Source organism: Rhinolophus hipposideros, assembly GCF_964194185.1.
Source record: "Rhinolophus hipposideros genome assembly, chromosome: 1".
NCBI lineage: Eukaryota > Metazoa > Chordata > Mammalia > Chiroptera > Rhinolophidae > Rhinolophus > Rhinolophus hipposideros.
In genome coordinates, this window is record NC_138047.1 from 59,378,777 (window position 1) to 59,397,176 (window position 18,400).

At 38.2% G+C, this 18,400-nt stretch overlaps 1 protein-coding gene across 7 annotated transcripts in view; it reads right to left on the minus strand.

Moving 5' to 3' along the window:
• The window catches only part of RASGEF1B (RasGEF domain family member 1B), a 522,412-nt gene that overhangs the window by 7,613 nt on the left and 496,399 nt on the right, over window positions 1–18,400 (minus strand). For all 7 annotated transcript variants that reach the window (XM_081056600.1, XM_081056605.1, XM_081056606.1 and 4 more), the window contains 9 exons: window positions 14,178–14,390; window positions 13,634–13,708; window positions 12,141–12,236; window positions 11,917–12,019; window positions 11,078–11,157; window positions 9,871–9,966; window positions 4,505–4,600; window positions 4,007–4,130; window positions 2,717–2,789 (listed from right to left, as the gene is read on the minus strand). In XM_081056600.1, the coding sequence (XP_080912726.1) occupies window positions 2,717–2,789; window positions 4,007–4,130; window positions 4,505–4,600; window positions 9,871–9,966; window positions 11,078–11,157; window positions 11,917–12,019; window positions 12,141–12,236; window positions 13,634–13,708; window positions 14,178–14,390 (956 nt within the window). The remainder of the gene's footprint in view (window positions 1–2,716; window positions 2,790–4,006; window positions 4,131–4,504; window positions 4,601–9,870; window positions 9,967–11,077; window positions 11,158–11,916; window positions 12,020–12,140; window positions 12,237–13,633; window positions 13,709–14,177; window positions 14,391–18,400) is intronic.

The following is an 18,400-nucleotide window of genomic DNA, read 5'->3' on the forward strand; positions in this document are numbered from 1 at the left end:
GGATTTTTGGAAAGACTTGCTGGTCACTTAAATATGTTTTCCTGGAAATGGCCCAAAACTTTGTTTATAGGGAAATCTATCTCTTGAGTGGCTTTGTATTAAAACAAAAACAAAAAACAAAGGTCATTAATGATATAAAGCATTTAGATAATAGTCTCATCACAGATTGGTTTATTCAGTAACTATAAGCACCTTCCCATTCCATGCCCATTGAGAGCATTTAAATAGCAGGTGACAAGATAGGTATCCACCCCAAGAGGTATATTTGTCATTGCCACTGCTGAACCTAAGTGTCTAGATGAACGGCTCTAGGGCCAGCGGGAAAAGTATCTATGTAAAAATATTGCCTTCAAAGCTAACGTCTACATAGGTTTTCATGTAGTTACTATCTATCATTCCAGAATAATCAGTATGTTAGTACCCACTTAACATATGTGGTTTTGCAAATGATCATAGCCCATTTTCTTTATCCTCTCTGTGGTTGTTCTACCTTGTCCAGCTACCTGCAGTGACCCAACATCATCCCTCAGCACTGCAGGAGCCTGTGTCCTCTGCTACAGCCAACACGAGGGAAGACCCTATGCCTGCCCCCAAGGGGCTTACGCAGGAAAAAGAAGCACACACATTGCAAAACAACACGGGGTCTGTCACAGGAGAAGATAGCCTTAGACTGAATGAGTTCAGGAGGGACTCTTTCTGGGGACAGATGGATCAGGGAGCAGCAGGCATTAGGGCCAGACCTCAAGACAGACAGGCTATGGAAGAGGCAGAATTCATGGCTTAAAGCCAGATTCAAAGGAGAGTGTCCTTTAGGGCCCCTTACAAACAATTTTAATTTGGAAACTAGTCTTTTATACCAAAACGACATCTTCATTTTGTGTGTGTGTGTTTGTGTGTATGAAGAAATATATATTTCTTCATATATCATCCATTCTATTGGTGCCACTTCTATTAATAGTACCTCAATGAATTATGATCAGAAGGATTATTACTGAGCACATTTGAGTTGAGTACAACTACAGATGAATTCATGGATTCGTGTCTGAAATTTATGCCAGTACAATGCACCCACTTTTTCACTTCTCATTTCTAAATTCTCCACTAAATTCTTTGGTCACATATCAACCAGCCAAATGTTAAATATTATTGTATACTGTGTGTACAGTACATACAAATATGGAACTTACATAATTCAATCTTTAGCTTTTACTACCAAACTTTTGACTTACAAACCCTTCCAAATGAACCACTACTCAACAGGAATATAAAAGTATAGCAATCACAAAAGAATAACAACGAGAAAAGTATGTGGTATGTTTGCATCATTTCAGTATGTCTGGATTTCATAGGTTAATACAGGTAGCAGGTATCGTTTATCTATAGTGAACTTATCTGCTTACCAATTTCTTACAAATTTATAAAGAAAGTAACAAGAGCTAAGTTATACTCGGAGACCGTACCAACTTAATGCTTTTAAAAAATAGAAAGGATTAAAAAGAGATATATGGAAGGCACATTTCATCTATAAAGGATGACGAAAAGGAGTAATTCCCAAATCTTTTATCTAGCAAGATGTATACTCTACGGCTCATGTTTTACACATGAATACTACTTAAGAGTTTAGTTAATATCTTTTAATACTAACACAAAGTAATACAAGATTTTAATATAAATGTGCCACTAGCGGGAACACTTAAATTTCATAAAAGTGAAATTGGGCGTCAACCCAGCAAGCTGTTACATTCCCATGATTCGAGGCACAGGCACAGGTCATATCTTCTTTACGTTTGTGTATGTGATAAAAGAAACACCTCCAGTTCTTCACAAGTCACCATAACTTGTTCTAAAGATAATAATTCCAGTGCCAATATACCTCGCCCCTCCTCACTGAGATGTACAAACAAACAAAATCACACAAAAGAAAATATATCTTAGATATATGTCCTGGTACATGAAATCTAGCCCAGTATAGTTTAATGAAGGCTCCCAAATGACTGGGAAGAGGGTAAGTGTGCTTGTCAACCCTGGTACAAAAAGGTATATGTTCCCAGAGTTTCTTAGTAGAAATACAAATACAGCAATTCAGGTTATAGTATTATTATATTCTGGGCTGCTTTTGCCTATTGAAGTATTTCAAATGGTTAAAATGTACCTATCCTAGTTTTGCTTGAAAACACATTTATTTGAAAATACTAATAGATTAACAAAATTTTTAAACTTGAAAATATTCTGGATTACATTTAAATTCTCTCTCTCTCTCTCTGTTTCTCTCTCTCACCAAAGTGGGGACCAAGATACAGTCAATAAGTGAAATGACGAATTTATCGAACCAACTGGCACTTAGGTCTCTCTTTTATCTCTGGTCAAATAAAATTTTAGTGTTAGGACTATTCAGAAATATAGTCTGAACTTCTTGTCTTTTAGACGAAGAGAGTGACTCAGTGCTCTTTTCACCACACCATGGGGTAATTTCAGTTCCTCATTCCATAAAATAATGGAAGACAGAAAGAAAAACAAAGGCACTGTAGATAGCTGCCAATATAAAAAAATGAAAGGCAATACAACTGAATGATGGCCCAAGCCACAAAGATTCAGTGACAGGAGACAAGACACAGAGGACTTGGAGCATGCAGATGGGGACTTCCTTCAGAAGGCATGTGGCTCTCTATGCATAAGGCCAACATCTCCTTTAGATTTGTACAGCAATGAGACTCACCTTAAAGACTTCCATCTGTCTTTCTCTATATGATTTTCAGGTCCTTCACTCTCATAGGAAGCCAAGTACAGAGCTACGATCAACCAAAAGTAAGAATGCGTTAACAATGAAGCCATCTGCTGAGTATATTATCCACCACCATCCATCCCCTGTTCAACCTAAGCCAAACCCTACAGCAAAACACATTCCTTAAAAACACATAACTGGGAAGCTTCATAGTTTCATGAAGAGCACAGAATATCACTTTGCCTCTGATTGACCAGCAACAAAAACCCAAGGGCCTCTAGGTCAAAATGAAACTCAATTAACTAAGGCAATTTATGAGGCAAAAAGCCTTACAAATGCCCTTGATAGCTACATGATGCTATCACACATTCACATTTATGTGCTTTACAAAGAAGGGGATGGAATGGGAATCCTTCTCTGATAGCCTTGATTTAAAAAAACAAACAAACAAAAAAACAAAAAAAACTCTTGGGAAAAAGGCAGATTTTCTAGGCCTACGTTTCATCCTTCTAATGTATTTTCTTTATTTTTAAATCAAAAAGCATCTTTATCCAAAGATTTAAAAGAGTGTTATTAATCCCATGTTATTAATCCCATTGTTTAAAACAATCAAGTCCCCTCTAGAATGGTAATATTAATTGAAAATGTTCTTCAGTCATTATCATGAATGCTGCTATCTATCTACTAGAGGAAATTATTAGTTGATAACTAGATGCTACTGATTCATATAACGTTAGGATATAACAAATCAGTAGAATAAATCCCCAAGTCTTTTGAAATCTAACTCTCTTCTGGTCAATTTTTTCTGTACATCATCAACCACTTTGCCTCAAATTCCCTAACATCTTAATAGGTCAAGACTTTCCACTACTTTTTCAAACAGCAGAGGATAGCAATTGACTGTCTGTCCTTCATTCAAATTACCTTGAATATCAACCTACCACAAAACACCTTTTTGCCTCCATTGAAACAAGCCCAAACAAGAAAGAAAAGTCTTTAATAACTTTCCACTGACACCCAGAGCTCTGCAGATACAGTAGTATAAAGAATGTTTAAACCCAGAAACATATGGTTTATGGGTGACTGTTAAGTGAGTGCCTGATAAATATTTTAGGGATAAATTATATACAGTTTTCTGTGCAACAGATAACTCCTAAGACAGACAAGGTCAGAAGACAGGCCTCCTACTATACGAAGAACTAGGCACCGAGCATTTATACACTGATTTCCGAACTGTTGGGTTTGGGGACACTGGTGGCAGCTCCCGCTGAATGGCCTACTCACCATCTTCACTGAAGACTGGGACCGTGAGCAGATACTGCAAGATCTTCCGGTCCCTCTCAAATGGACATTCAACTTGTTTCCATGTCATGAATTCACTCACTTGTTTGGCTAGTTCCCAAAATTTCTGGAAGAGAATAAGAGAAAAGAAGTTCAAAGCAGTCATCCAAAATGACAAGCTTGGAAGAGCCAATTCCACTTAATGTTTCTCTCTAGCTTCTAATCTTCTGAACTACATTAATTTTTTTAATTTAATAAAAACTAGGTATAGATAGTGCTAGGTATAGGTGAAAATATACTCCAGTGCTTCCAAATAATTAATAATAATAACGGCACAGCTAATTTATCCTACTCAATATTGTTTTACTTTCTCACAAAATAGCAGGGAAGGAGAAAACTTGGTTCTAGCACTTCAGAATCAGCTTCAGTTGCCTGGCTTGGGCTGCAATGCTTGAGAAACTCGCCTTTCTCTGTGCTCAGATTTTTGTGGCCTACCCTTACCTCAAAGTTGACATGGCCGTTTGGAAGGCGGTTGGCACAGCCCTCATTGAGGAAGTAAATATCTTTGATTAGAAGACTGAAGAATGGTATCACAATCTAAAGAAAACAGAAGATTCTGGTTTGTTTTGAGCAAATAAAACATTTAGCCTCTTATCAAACAATACGAGAAATTAACAAACAACCTGAACTCTGGATTACATAAAAAAGGCCAGTGAATTAAGACACAGTGTTCTGTTTACCTCCTATGACAGCAGTTTCCTCCGTTACATAATTTTGCTTAAGACACAAATGCTATTAATAACCAAAACACAGCAAAGACAAGTGGCATGGGGAGATGAATGGCTTCATGTTGTTCCTACAGTTTTCCTTATTTTTGTCAATGCAATAGTACCGTGTTTCGCCGAAAATAAGACCAGGTCTTATATTAATTTTTGCTTCAAAAGATGCATTAGGGCTTATGTTCAGGGGGTGTCGGTCTGAAAAATCATACTAGGGCTCATTTTCTGGTTAGGTCTTATTTTCAGGGAAACATGGTATTACAGGCATACATTGGAGATATTGTGGGTTTGGTTCCAAACTGTTGCAATAAAGTATCACAATAAAGTGAGTTGCAATCTTTTGCTGGTGGAGGGTCTTGCCTTCAATATGTAAAAAATGCAATATCTGTGAGGGGTGTAAATGTCTAACTATCACATTGTTTTGTACACCTGAAACTAAAAAAAACAAAAACATAGTATCTGTGAAGTGCCATAAAGCGAGGTGCAATAAAACGAGGTCTGCCTGTAGTAAAATCTGAACATTCTAACTATAATCAAAGGGAAAAGGTCTAATAGAACTCTTGCTTTTCATTTAGCAACCCCTTACTTACAGCAAAATATTAATACAATACCTGTCATTGCAGGTACCAAATTTTCAGATGTGTGACCCATATCCCTGCTAGAATGGGTATTGTTATATCATTTAGATTTCCAAATTTTAGATGAATGATTTTTTTTAGATGAACGTTTTGTTTTATCCCTGAAGACACTACTCAAGATAAGGTGAGAGCTTGGGGTTTTGGCTGCTACAAACTTCGTATTGAGTAAACCTGGCCTTCGTGTCAGAACAAGTTAGCACCTGTTCTCATGGGAAATCACCGAAGGAGTACCGTACCTTGCACAATATATTATGAGATGTGCCCAAGTGAAGGCGGAATATAAATGTGCACATTAAAATTGATGGTGGTTTAAAAAACAATAAGCCTTCTTTAATAAGACTTCCCTGCCTCACATCTTTGGTTTGATGAGGTGGCATCTAATTAATTAACCTAAAATAATAATCTCTACGAAAGTCCCTGAAATCCTACTAAACCCATAATTAACAAAGAACAAAGCTCAGACACAGTAACTTCCCCTTTCTCTCAAATGCCAACATTTTTTAATGATCCTAAATTTGCTACAATGCAAATAATGGTCCAAACACAAATCGTGGGCCTATCTATTTTACCCAAGAGCAGGTTTCTCAAGTTTCCCTAAGTTTATGATTCATGCGGTATGTCTATACTAAATGCATGGGAGGTCTGGAAAACATCTATTAATATTTTGGCACATACACAGCAATCTTAACAATTTCCACCTCTAGAGAAAAATTAAGATTTTTTTCTCTAAAGTCATTGGAAAAAAAAAAGCTTTGATTAATTTTTTTGTTTCATTGCCCTCTGAAAATAGCCAAAGTGAATCTTCAGTTTTGACAGCCCTTTTAATATACTTTTTTTTTTTTTGAAGAGGGTACAGCTCACAGTGTACCACGTGGGGATCGAACTGGCAACCTTGGTGCTACCAGAACCACGCTTTAAAAAACTGAGCTAACCAGCCACCCCCATTAATATACTTTTAATCATTTGCTATTGTCTGTGGAAGGCTCTTAAGCTGAACTGTTAAAGATACCCCTCCCCTTCAAACAACATAACATTACTTCTGTTATTTTAGAATCAAACAGACATAGTACCAATGATAAAAGCACACCTGAGCCTCCTTTCTTTGAAAGACCCCTTGTGACTGGGAAGCGCTGGACTTTGGACTCTGCCAGACATCTGTTTAATATTTGGCTTCGCAATTTACTGGCAGCAAGAGCCAGGGGTCTGCAAACTGTGGCCCATGGGCCAGGCCCAGCCCATCACATGCTTCGGGATAGCCTAGGAGCCACATAATGTAAATTTTCAAATGGCTGGAAAAATATCAAATGAATAGTATTTCATGAGCGTGAAAATTATATGAAGTTCAAATTCTAGTGGCCACCCAGCTGTACTGGAAAACAGCCATGCTCATTCAGTTACATACTGTCTGTGTCTGCTTTTGTGCTACTATATCAGAGTTGAGTAGCTACAACAGAGACGTTATGGCCCAGAAAGCCTAAAATATTTATGATCTGGCCCTTAACAGAAAAAGTTTGCCAATCCTTGGTATAAGCCTAACATACTAAGGAAGCCTAGTATCCTCCCCTGAAAATGGAAACAGCAGTAACTACCTCACTGAGTTGTAGTGAGGATTAAATTAAATACTACAGGCTTCACTTCAATTAAGCATCCCAAAAAACCAAATGGGCCCCATACAAAGAGACAGATATATCACTGATGCTCTTAAAAGATAATAAGGATACATCATCATCAGGCAGCCCCAGGGAAATGAGGCAATAGAGTCACAGCTTTTAGGCAAGATCTCGACTTCTGTGCTCTATTCTGTTGTGCTGGGCTTTGTTGAGGTGCACGTGGTGGTGATCACTTACTGTCTCAGATCGATGTCTCAACTTTTCGTAAATTCATGTCACGTGCCTCTAGTGGGGTGGCCAGGGCTATGTCTCATGTGATTTGTGGATTTCATGGTGCCCGTGAGATGCCCCACTGCTGACTGAATCACTCTTCCAAGAAGTCCGAAATATAAGCAATCTTCCTTAAGACACTTCCCTGCTCTGCTCCTTAGGCCCATGTGCAAGAAAAATAAGCTTCTTCAGCTTCTCATTTACTCATGGATATTTCCCTTCAGCTCTCTAGCCCCATAGTAAACATCAGGAGATTCTAAGGACGGTGCATGTCTGTGAGCTTCGGGTTATGGGTTGCTGACAGGAGAGAGCAAAGCAAGTCTGGTTTCTAGGAGGTCTTGCCAATGATGCCTGTACTGGGAGAACCTCTCAAATAATGTCTTCCGATTCCCTCTCAAAATATTCTTCATTCAGAGGCTTGGCCACTGCACCTTAAAGGCATTATCACCTAGAAATGAATGCTGATGAGCAGGAACAAGTTCCCAGGAACACAAGTAGAATGGCAAAAGGATTTAAAACCATCTAATCATATGAAGAATGGTTAAAAACCTGGAGACTCGTTCCCATAAGAAAATAAAAAGAAAACTATTTAAAGATCATTTAAGGTCCCTGTGTGGAAAACAGATTTGATTTGTTCTATAACATGGTATTAGATGTGCCACTTTGGCCACAAACTCGAGATTTGAACGATTACCAAAGATTCTATTACCCTAGTCACGTTACCAGGAAGGTTTTAAAATACGAAATTACTTAGGAATAAAGAGCATTTACCCTCACTTCAAAACAGAAAAAAAGAATCCCAATTGTCTTGAATAAAAGATGGATTTTATCTAGTAATGTTTTCATTCATAGCCTTTGAGACTGATTGTGGAAAAGAAACAGTCTAGTTTTTCAAATGCTGGTGATTTCATTTGTTTTACGAACCAGAGAGTACAATTCATGTGCACACAGAACTGGTTTACAAAAACAATGAAACTAAAACTAACAGAATTTATTCAATGATGTAAAGGGTACATACTTTGTGTTTATTTCTGGAAAAAGCTATTAGAGCCCCACAAGTATAATATTCAATGAGAGCTCTCTGGGAGCTTCGACTTCAGGAGCATTTTGGCCAATGCTGCAGCTCTCTACTAAGCAAGAGATATGACTCTCCGCCCACTCACTGAGGCAGAGCCCAGCAAACTCTCACTGGAGACCAGGCAGACGAGCAAAGGGAGCCTTGCATCCAACATGGAGAAGTGAATGAGAAGCTGTAGACAGCCTCCAACAGATCCTCACACTTCAGGGTGCTGGGCTCCTCCCACGCATGTGATAATTTTCCAAAGCTTAAAAAACTTCGGATTACATCTTTTCTCAATCTAGTCACAGGAGTACCGGGATATGGGCAAGTAAAATTGAAAAGTTGGTAAGCTTCACTGAACTAAGTTAGAGAAACTTATTTCTCCTTCATCCCCTCTCTGACCTTGTTTCTTTATTTTAAAAAAAGTTAACAAATTTATAATATCTCTCAAACATTATCAGAATTGATATTTTAGATTTTGTTGAGAATCAATTTAGCTTTTTTAAAAAGTGGTATTATAGAAATGTACATTTAAAACCTATATAATTTTACTAACCAATGTCACCCCAATAAATTTAATTTAAAAGAGTTGGGGTTTCTTTTTGTGTTAGTTTTTTTTATTTTAGATCACTGATGCTGAAGCTTTCTGGGGGGAAGCCACTGAGACACCCTAAAATGTTCTTTACCTTCATTTTCTTTAATTTCTTTTATTTCTGTTGAAGATACAGTGTAAGTTAAAGGATGGGCAGAATCTACGCAGAAGATAACTTTCATCAAGGAACCTTCATCAGCCCTTTACTATAATCAGGTATTTACTTCAAAGATAACATGATCTCCAATTGTTGAAAACACTTATCTTTCCCATATAAAGAAATACAACACTGAAATCTGCCAAGACAGGACCCTCAGAGTCAAGAGTATGATGGATCTAGGATAATATGAAACTGTTTAAGGGTAGGGTAGATAGAGCGAGGATCACTAATATCTCAGACATCATTCTTATATTTTTTCTGCCACTCACATATCCAGTTAGTAACAGCAGGCCTAATGCTACATAGTAACTAACCTACTTTCTGAAAATAAATGACTTAACCATGGGAGGTAAACTAATCCTTTTAAGAGAAAAAGTTACATTAAGTCAGCTACCTTGTGCAGAGCTTAAATGTCTATTTTCCATTAAATTCAATTACTCTCTAATGCTAGTTAGTCATCTTAACATATGACTTAATTTATTGCTTGAAATGCAACTAAGACACTTTGCAAAATAATCATTTAAGTAATAATAAGTAATGTACATTTGCAAAGTTCTACATCAAGTTACCTCTCCCTTTCTGCAGGCCAGTTTCCCTTTCGTATTCCCCTTCCTTATGTCGCAAGTGATAAAATATCTAGTGTATCAGCTTTCTTTCTTAGAACTAAACAGGTAAAAGAAGCTCAGGAGCAGTTCACATTGCATTTCAGTACAAACCATGGTAGCTCTCCCATGAATCAGACTCCTTTAAGGACATACCTTCTCTCTGCTACTATGAGCAGTTAAAGATCTTTGTGCTGCCCCACGAAGAGCTGTTCGATAATTACAGAAATTGCTTGAAGGGTCCATCTGATGCTGCAGATAAAAGAGAGTAGAGGATGAACTATTTACTTCTCACGTGCAGAAAGTTTGTAAGATCACACTTTTCTTAACTGTACATGAAAAATTCAAAGTAAGTTACGGAACTCATTAAGAATAGGATTTATCCCTCTTATACACACACACAGGCATGAAACACATTAGAGCACAAATGTTTTCTTTCCTGAGATGTGCTTCATTTACCTAAGCTGATGTCAGCTTTGATAATATTAAACCCAGACCAAATTCTTTCCAGGTTAACTGTTGAGATTAGATTTAAAACTGATAACAAAGAGTCAAACGCCAACATCAGAAACCATTTCCTGGTTTCATTTCAAGGTTACTGTGTCAATTGATGGTTAGCCACCTACAGGGACCCAACACTATAATTAATTTGTTCTTTGCTTTGGGTAACAAATCATTCACAAATAATTGAAGCATACTATCTTACAAGAAGGAAAGAAATTTATCAGACAATATGAATAAAGCAAAATGTTATATGCCCAATGATAATTCCCAATTTGGGGGAAAACTTAGGAAAAACTAATTTCTTATTATCTCCAGAGTTAGTAGATTCAAAGCACCAATACGCCAAGGTAATAATGACATGAATATGATTCAAATACAAATGCCTTTATGTGTAAGTCTTACTACCCTGAGATTATATTGGAAGGGCTTTTTCATAGGCTAGCGAAATTGGTTGAAAGGATGAATGAAAATTTCTGTAGGGATGGGGAATTCCTCCCCTGGGACACTGTAAATAAACAAAGTTAGTAGGCATACATTGAAGGAGAACTCCAAACTGTTCAGGACTCAAATTCCATCCTGGCATATGATGTGATGTGACTGACAGGTCACCATTTCTTAGTCAATTCACCCCAAAATGGACACCTCTCTCTATGAAAAGACTAGTACACAACCTGATTTATCCCCCCCCCCCCACCACCCAATTCTATTCCCTTTTCTGTCCCTGGATCTTTAAGAAGAGGTGGGTTTTTTTCTCTGTAGTACTATCTGATCAAAAGGCAAGATCAAATAAAGGAATTCCACTTTCCAGGTATAAAAAAAAAAAAATGTTACTTAACAGCAAAATATCAGTTTCACATACCTCAAGAATGTCAAACTTTGCAGTCTTCACTTTGGCCCAGGTTTTCTTTAATCGCGAGACTGGACTCATATTCATGCCAGCTTCCCATTTAAAATGGGGAGGGGGAAAAGAAAAATGAAAGAGAGAAATAAGAAAAGCCATTCTCACTTATATTCTGAAAAAGTGTTCATTACTAAGTATAAGTAAACTTTATAAAAAACTGCCAAACAGTTTGGCAAAGTACGTAGTAGAACCATTTTATACCCCCTTCCCCGATAATGTCTGAGAGTTCCACCTGCTCCACATTTTCACCAATATTTAGTTCAATCAGTCTTTTTCATGTTAGTCATTCCAGTGTGTGAAATGGTATTTCACTGTGATTTTAATTTGTATTTCTCTGATGGTTAATGATGTGTAACACCTTTTCATATGCTTATTATCCATTACTGTATCTTCTTTTGTGAAGTGCCTGTTCAAGTACTTTGCCCTTCATTTCACTGGGTTATTTGTCTTATGATTGATGTGTAGGGTTCCAGAGATACAAGTTGTTTTTTATCCCCTGTGTTCCAGTTTCTCAAGCTACCCTCTTGTTCAAGCTGACAGAGTCATGTAATTTAGTCTCAGATCAAATATTTTTATAATGCTTCATACACAAGCTGCCCCACTACTTTTTAAACCCTTAACTTATACAAATGTCTCACTTATAAGCTTTTACAGATAAATATTCAGATAAGGATAAATTGACTAAATGTGTTCCATGAATTCTTGTGTACTTTACAAGGATTATACATGCTGGTACCAAATTGGGTCATGTAAAGCATTCTGAACATTTTGAAGCAATTCAGGATCACAACACTCACAGATTATTGCCATCAAGGAATTAAAGTTGCCAATGTTAAAACACTCTCGAGCCACATCAATGAAGTACTCAATCATTCTTGCCCGGTGCTTCTTCTTTACAGGCTGTACAGAAAAAGAGAAAAAAATAGGAAAGTTATCCAACATGTGGGCACAATAGATGCAGTAAAATGAGTACGAAAGAATAATGTAGAGACCTAGAGACAGAAAAAACTCATTTTCTCACCATGCAGATTTCTGTCGCAACCAGGTAGCTGAGGCGGTTGAACCATTCCACGTAAGCCTCTAAGTTACGTGTTTTCTTCCGTTCACTGTAGCAACTCTAAAGGGGCGGCCGAGTGAACAGATGAGTTGGAGAAGGAAAAACAAAGTGTGTGTTAGGCTCTCATTTTTGTCATATATGGGCCTTAACTCTCAGTTTATGGATTAGGAAAGCTTTCTAGGATGGGGTGGGAGAGAGGAACTGGGAGAGAAGGTGGGAGGGACTAACATCCTGGACTCTCCTTACAGAAATCAAGATCTCTTAGCATAGTGCGGTGGAATCCTTAGGGTCTAGAAATGTCCTCTGACACATGCATGACAGTGTCCTTCCCTCCCAGGAAACTAAGTTACTCTCAGTGGGAACTGTCCTCAGAAGCACAAGTACAGGAACTATCCTCAGAAGCACAAGTACATTCTAAAATAATCGACGGATGGATGAGATGTGAATACCAATTGCTATCAGCACAGCAAGGAGAAGCTGCGAATACAGAGGACTAGAAAAGTTTTTCTTCAAATTAAGTCTAGGACAAAATTTCGGAGCATCTTGTAGCAAGAAAAGAAATATCTTCCACGGTAGACACATGAACGTCTACGTCATCATGGTCCTTAGTAGGGTGAATGACACATCGTTGGAAAGCCGAAGTCAGCTCACCTCGGAGTTCAAGGCCAAGCCTGAAGAGATTAATCACATCCCTCTTTCCTTCCTTCCAAAAGGAACAAATAAACAAAGGCCACTGGCCTTCCACTGATTGCACAACCTAATCCTCACTTCCTGTACTGAGGGAAACTGTTCTAAGGCCGGAAAACAGCTGTTGCCCCGACTCCCAAAACGGAGTTTTCATCAGTGGAAGAAAACTCACTAGTCTTTGCCTTGTAATTTGAAATGCTTCTGAAGAGCACTGGGGCCAAAATTTCTTACATATGTACACTGGTTTTACAGTCCATGCCCAGTGTCATTTTCTTTAAATGCAGGTTGCACTCAGGCAATAAACCTACCATGAAGGATTCACCTTAAAACAAGAGGCCAAGTGGTAAAGACTCTTCCTCACCATGATGGACCTACATCCTGTCTTTACCACCCCTGCTGTTGTTGAATCACAAGCAGAGCATTTTCTTTCTGACTTAATCTGCTAAAACCATTATGCTTTATCTCCCACCTTCGTCACCACAAATGCCTGCATCTACTTGCTTATTATATTTCCAAATAAGGAGGAAGAAGAGGGTCAAAGTCGGTGACAGGGTAAGACTATGGTAAAGGCACTTGGAGACCTGGCTCAAGAAAAACTATGATGAATCAGACACGGCTAATGAAAAGGGGAAAAAACAAACAACAACCAAAAAAAAACCTGTCTCATTTTAAAACCTAAAACAAAAGAGTTCCAATTTCTGTCTCTTGTGCTCACAGGCTAAGAAATTCCATTTCTGATTTCAGGGCTGACCGCTGGGCAGACTGATTACCTTGTCATTGTCCAAAGGGTCCTTCTGCACAAATGCCTGAACAAATTCTTCTGGTCCAATGTAATTGAGCCTTTCCTGAAACACAAACCCAGGAGGTCAAGAGGATTAAAGAAAAGGAGAAGAAATGGACTGTCAACTCTGTCTATCGACTTTTGGCACCACCCCCACATTAATGCAGCTTGTAAAATGAGCCTCTTACCCTAAGCAGGGCAATTTTCTGCTTAGCTCAGTGCTACACAAGATAGTGAAAGGCTGAATGAGTCACAGAAAAATTAATTGGGGGACGAGGGAAGAGAGGAGGAAGGTCAATCAACTCTTCGCTCTTCAGTCTAGCTTACTATTTACTTTAAAGTGAATTCCCAGAATATCAGAAACATGTATATTCAAATATGCAAACAAAACCAGTTCCAGCTATTTCATAGATTATTTCCCATTTGGATTATTTTAACCTCTCCTGCGACATTACTGCTGACAAGCACACTGTCTGGTTGCCAAAGCAAACCAAGTCTGTGGTTGTAAAGAGCAAGGATGCCGGCAGCCTTACCAGCTCTATGTGAGTCAGCTGCTGGGCCAACGTGTAAGGGTCACTGCAGACGGTAATGATGTCCCTTTGTATGGACTGTGGCTTCGTCTTGAGAACTGTGAGCCGATCTGTAGATGAGGAGCTGATTTTTGCCAGGACTTCCTCATACTGGCTGAGTGCAGCAAGTTTGCGGATTAGAGACTGGATCATCTGCTGGACATTCTTCCTATATGTCTGCCAGAGAACAAGCAAAGGATTACACCCTTGCTCTGTAAGTCTATCTTTACCACAATGCAAACTCGGAGACTATATACTTAAATGATTTTACCTTGATGGTGGAGAACCACCTTGGTCTAGGGAAGTTACAGGAAGATTCAGCCTAGCTCTAGCAGTTTCAAAGAGACACATACACATAAGATGTCTTTTCAGACCTTTAAGATTTTGTTCTTTTCAAGGGCTGCTCTTGAGAGCATGATTCAAGTTGGGCCATGAAAAAACTACAGTGAATTTGAGATAAGTTACTGAAGGAATCCCATGTAATAAGAACCACATATAACTAAATGTTCTCTGGGCTGGTATAGGAAGGTACTGGTTTAATTTAAATGCATTAAAATGCATTAATCTTGAATCAGGGCATCCTTTTCTTAACACTTTTTCTTTAGGGCCGCCTTTGATTTCCCCGTTCCTATCATTCCCTGTCTTATTAGTCTAAGGGCACGGACAGCCACCTCGCAGAAATACACCATTACTTCCCACTCACCCCTCAATCCCCTTCCAGACTTCTACCCATAACATGGGTAACCCCAGAAAGCAGTGGATATTCCTTTTTGGTATCTGCCCTGCACTTGGCTCATGTCCATTTCTTTTGCATTTAGGAGTCGGTACTGAAGTTCACAACCAAACTCTTCCACATGGGCAATTCTCCCTGTAACGCTACTACCATCTGCAACTTTGTTTGCTACTGTATTATGCTACCGCCATGATCCTTAAGAGAAATTGGTCTTAAAAGCAGTGTATGTATTATAGATCAACGTCAACTCCTTGACTTTTAAATCACTTGTTGAGTCCAAGAAATAACTTCACAGTCAGTCCCTGGGGTACAGTTATCATGATGTAAGTTATGGAGTTCTTTAATTCTTCCTGTGCTAGCCCAAAATTGCCAAACAAACAATAATGATCCTTCTTGGTAAATTATGAGACCCCTATCAGAGGAAGGCACATGGGCCGATTCAATGCTAGCATGGTCCTTAGGTTGAGAGCTCCAAAAAAGGACAGTCTCAGTGAATTTAGAGATGTAGAAAGGCCTGTTTACCCTTCACTGCCTAAGCAGCTCTTTTTAAAAGTTATCACAATACCATTTTCCAAAATTAATTATCTGAAAATTAAATGGTGTCTAACCTACAAGTGTAAGAACCATATTATTTTCCAGAAGTAATTTGTTCATGAGGGCATATTAAAAAAACTCAAATGATTAGACATTTTCATATTTATGATGAGGATTAATGATGAACACATCTGGAAATGATCAATTCTCATATAGTCAAGGAAAAAAAAGTATAACCAGCCTACTTTTTTCTTTACTTCTCTACTTGTTGGTACATTCCACTGAGTTCTTTAAAATTGGCCCATTAGATGACCATTTTTTCTCTCTACGTTCACAGACTACCCTAAAATTAATAATGAAATATCCATGTTTTTTAAAAAATTGAACCTTCAAAACACCTATCTTCCACACAACATTAAGGTTATCAGTTTAGAAGATGCTATCTATTTGGTACTACACTTGTCACTCAAAGAAAACACCTCTTTCTTTGGAATTCAAAGCAGTTCAAGGCTGAATTGAGAGCTGTTTTAAATCCCTTATGGAGGTGATGGGGGATGAAATGGGGGTGAGGAGGGTCAAAGGGTACAAAGTTCCCAATTATAAAATAAATAAGGCCTGGGGATATAATGCATGACATGGTGAGTATAGTTAAAAATACTGTATTACATATTTGAAAGTTGCTAAAAGAGTAGATCTTAAAAGCTCTCATCACAAGAAAAGTAATTGTGTACCAAAGTCTAGTGACAGACGTTAACTAGACTTATTGTGGTGCTCGTTTCATAATATATACAAATATCGAATCATGATGTACACCTGAAACTAATATGTTTTATAACAATTATACCTCAACAAAAATGAAAATAAAATAAATCTCTCATCCCTAGTCCCCTCGCCTCTTCTACTTTCATGATCTTGAATTACATTAAAAATCTATGAACTTAAAATGGTTTCTTCATCCTTCTGCTTCAAATGTCATAATGCTCCCCCCAGGTGATTCTGACATGCAGCAAAGTTTTAGAACCAATGCTCTACTAGTATTGCTGGTGAAAGATTCTTATTCTACACCGTAAAAAAATGCTTTTTTAGGGAAGAGGTAGCAGAGGAATGTACAGTCAAGGATTCAGCTAGTGCACAAAAGCAGCGAAATATAAGAGGAAAATATATACAGAAGAGTACAAGGGGGAAAGCTATTCAAATAACAAAGAACTAGTATGTGTGTGTATGTGTGTGTGTGTATGTGTGCATATATATATATATGTGTGTGTGTGTGTATGACCTCTTTTAAAAGTTTCCTGCTGCCATTTGAATCCGTAAGAAACAAAGCTTTGTGTTATTAAGCATGCTTCCTTACTGAGTCACGAATTGCTAAATATGTACTTATTCTTTTTCATAACTTCAAATGCCAGTGACAGTAATTACCTGGCAAATAAAGATAAAGACCATCCCCTTAAGGAAGAGAAAAGTGCATTCTACCCACTATAGTCATTTGTCATGTAATTCAATCATTAATTTCATTTCATGTTTCTTGCAGGCAAGTCCTAATAAACCACTTCATTTTAGGCAAATTCCCAGGGGTGAAAAATATTAAGCCAAATTATGTGGAACTGTCCTAGCAGATTCAGAAGAACCTGACTAAATTATATATGGGGCACACCTGGATTTACCGACTGCCAAAAAAAACAAATCCATAAAGTCTTAGGCAAGAAGCAACAAGTCCTAATCCAAGCCCACGCTCCTTCCCGTGGAGAGAAATAATATTTCAGTATAGGAAACATTTTTCCTACTCCAGTAATTGAATAGGAAACAAACTGTTCGTTCATTCATTCATTCATTCATTCATTCATTCAAAAACACCACTGGGTGCCTTTTAAGTGCCAGGTACTGAGCTAGAAGTTAAGGAGCTATGGTGAGCCAAGGGGCAACAGCATGGGGTTTAACGGGGAAAAAACAGCCATAAAAAAAGCAAGTAATTACTAACACAGAGTGCTATGAAGGAAACAGTGGTGAAAGCCAATAATGGGGGGTGGGGTGGGATATGGTTGTGGTCGGGGTGGTGAGGGGAGGTCTCTCTGAGGAGAGACACTTAAGCACATGACAGGTAAGTGGCATGCCAAGCAAAGAACTGAGGAAAGAGCATCCACAACAAAATTTTAGAGCTGAAAGGGACATTGCTACAGAGCAGTTACCTATAGAGGTAATTATAGAAATAAAGAAGGAGCAAAGAATTCAGGGACGTGACAAAAGCACACTCAGATCAAGCTGCTGCCAAGTGAGGACCTGATTCTGAATACTGGATAGAAGTAGAAGGAACAACATCTCCCTGTAAAACCCAACCTGATCAAGGCAGGTGACATCTCTCCACTCAACCTCTAGGTTCATCAGTTCCTTAGTTAGACTTGGCTTATGTTCTCATCTCTTTTCACACTCAAAACATTCTGAAAATCTCAAGGTTTATCAAGGATTTGTTAACACAGAAATGCTGATAAGAAGCCAGGTCAGAAGGCTGTTTGGCCCTTTGCACAGTTCTACCAACACTTAAGTGTATTGACCTTGTTAAAAAAAAAAAAAAAAAAAAAAAAGATCCATCTCTCCAGCACAGATAGAAATGATCACCCTCTCTCTCATGACAAGAAGGACAAAAATCCATCCATTTGGCATTTTGAGAACATTAACTTTTTATTAGTATTTATTAGACAAAGATTTTGAAGGTGTTCTTTTTGGAAAGGACCAAGTCACCATTTCTACCTTTTAAAAAAGCAAGAGAGAGAAGGTAAGCTGACTGCCATATCAAGACCCTAAATACAACTTAGCTAAAGCGAAGCACTGACTGGCTTAGGGCTCAGCCTCCATACAAGAAAAAGTTCTTATGAAGCCACTAATCTTTTGAGCAGCTTGTCATAAACTAAGGTCACTGAGACAG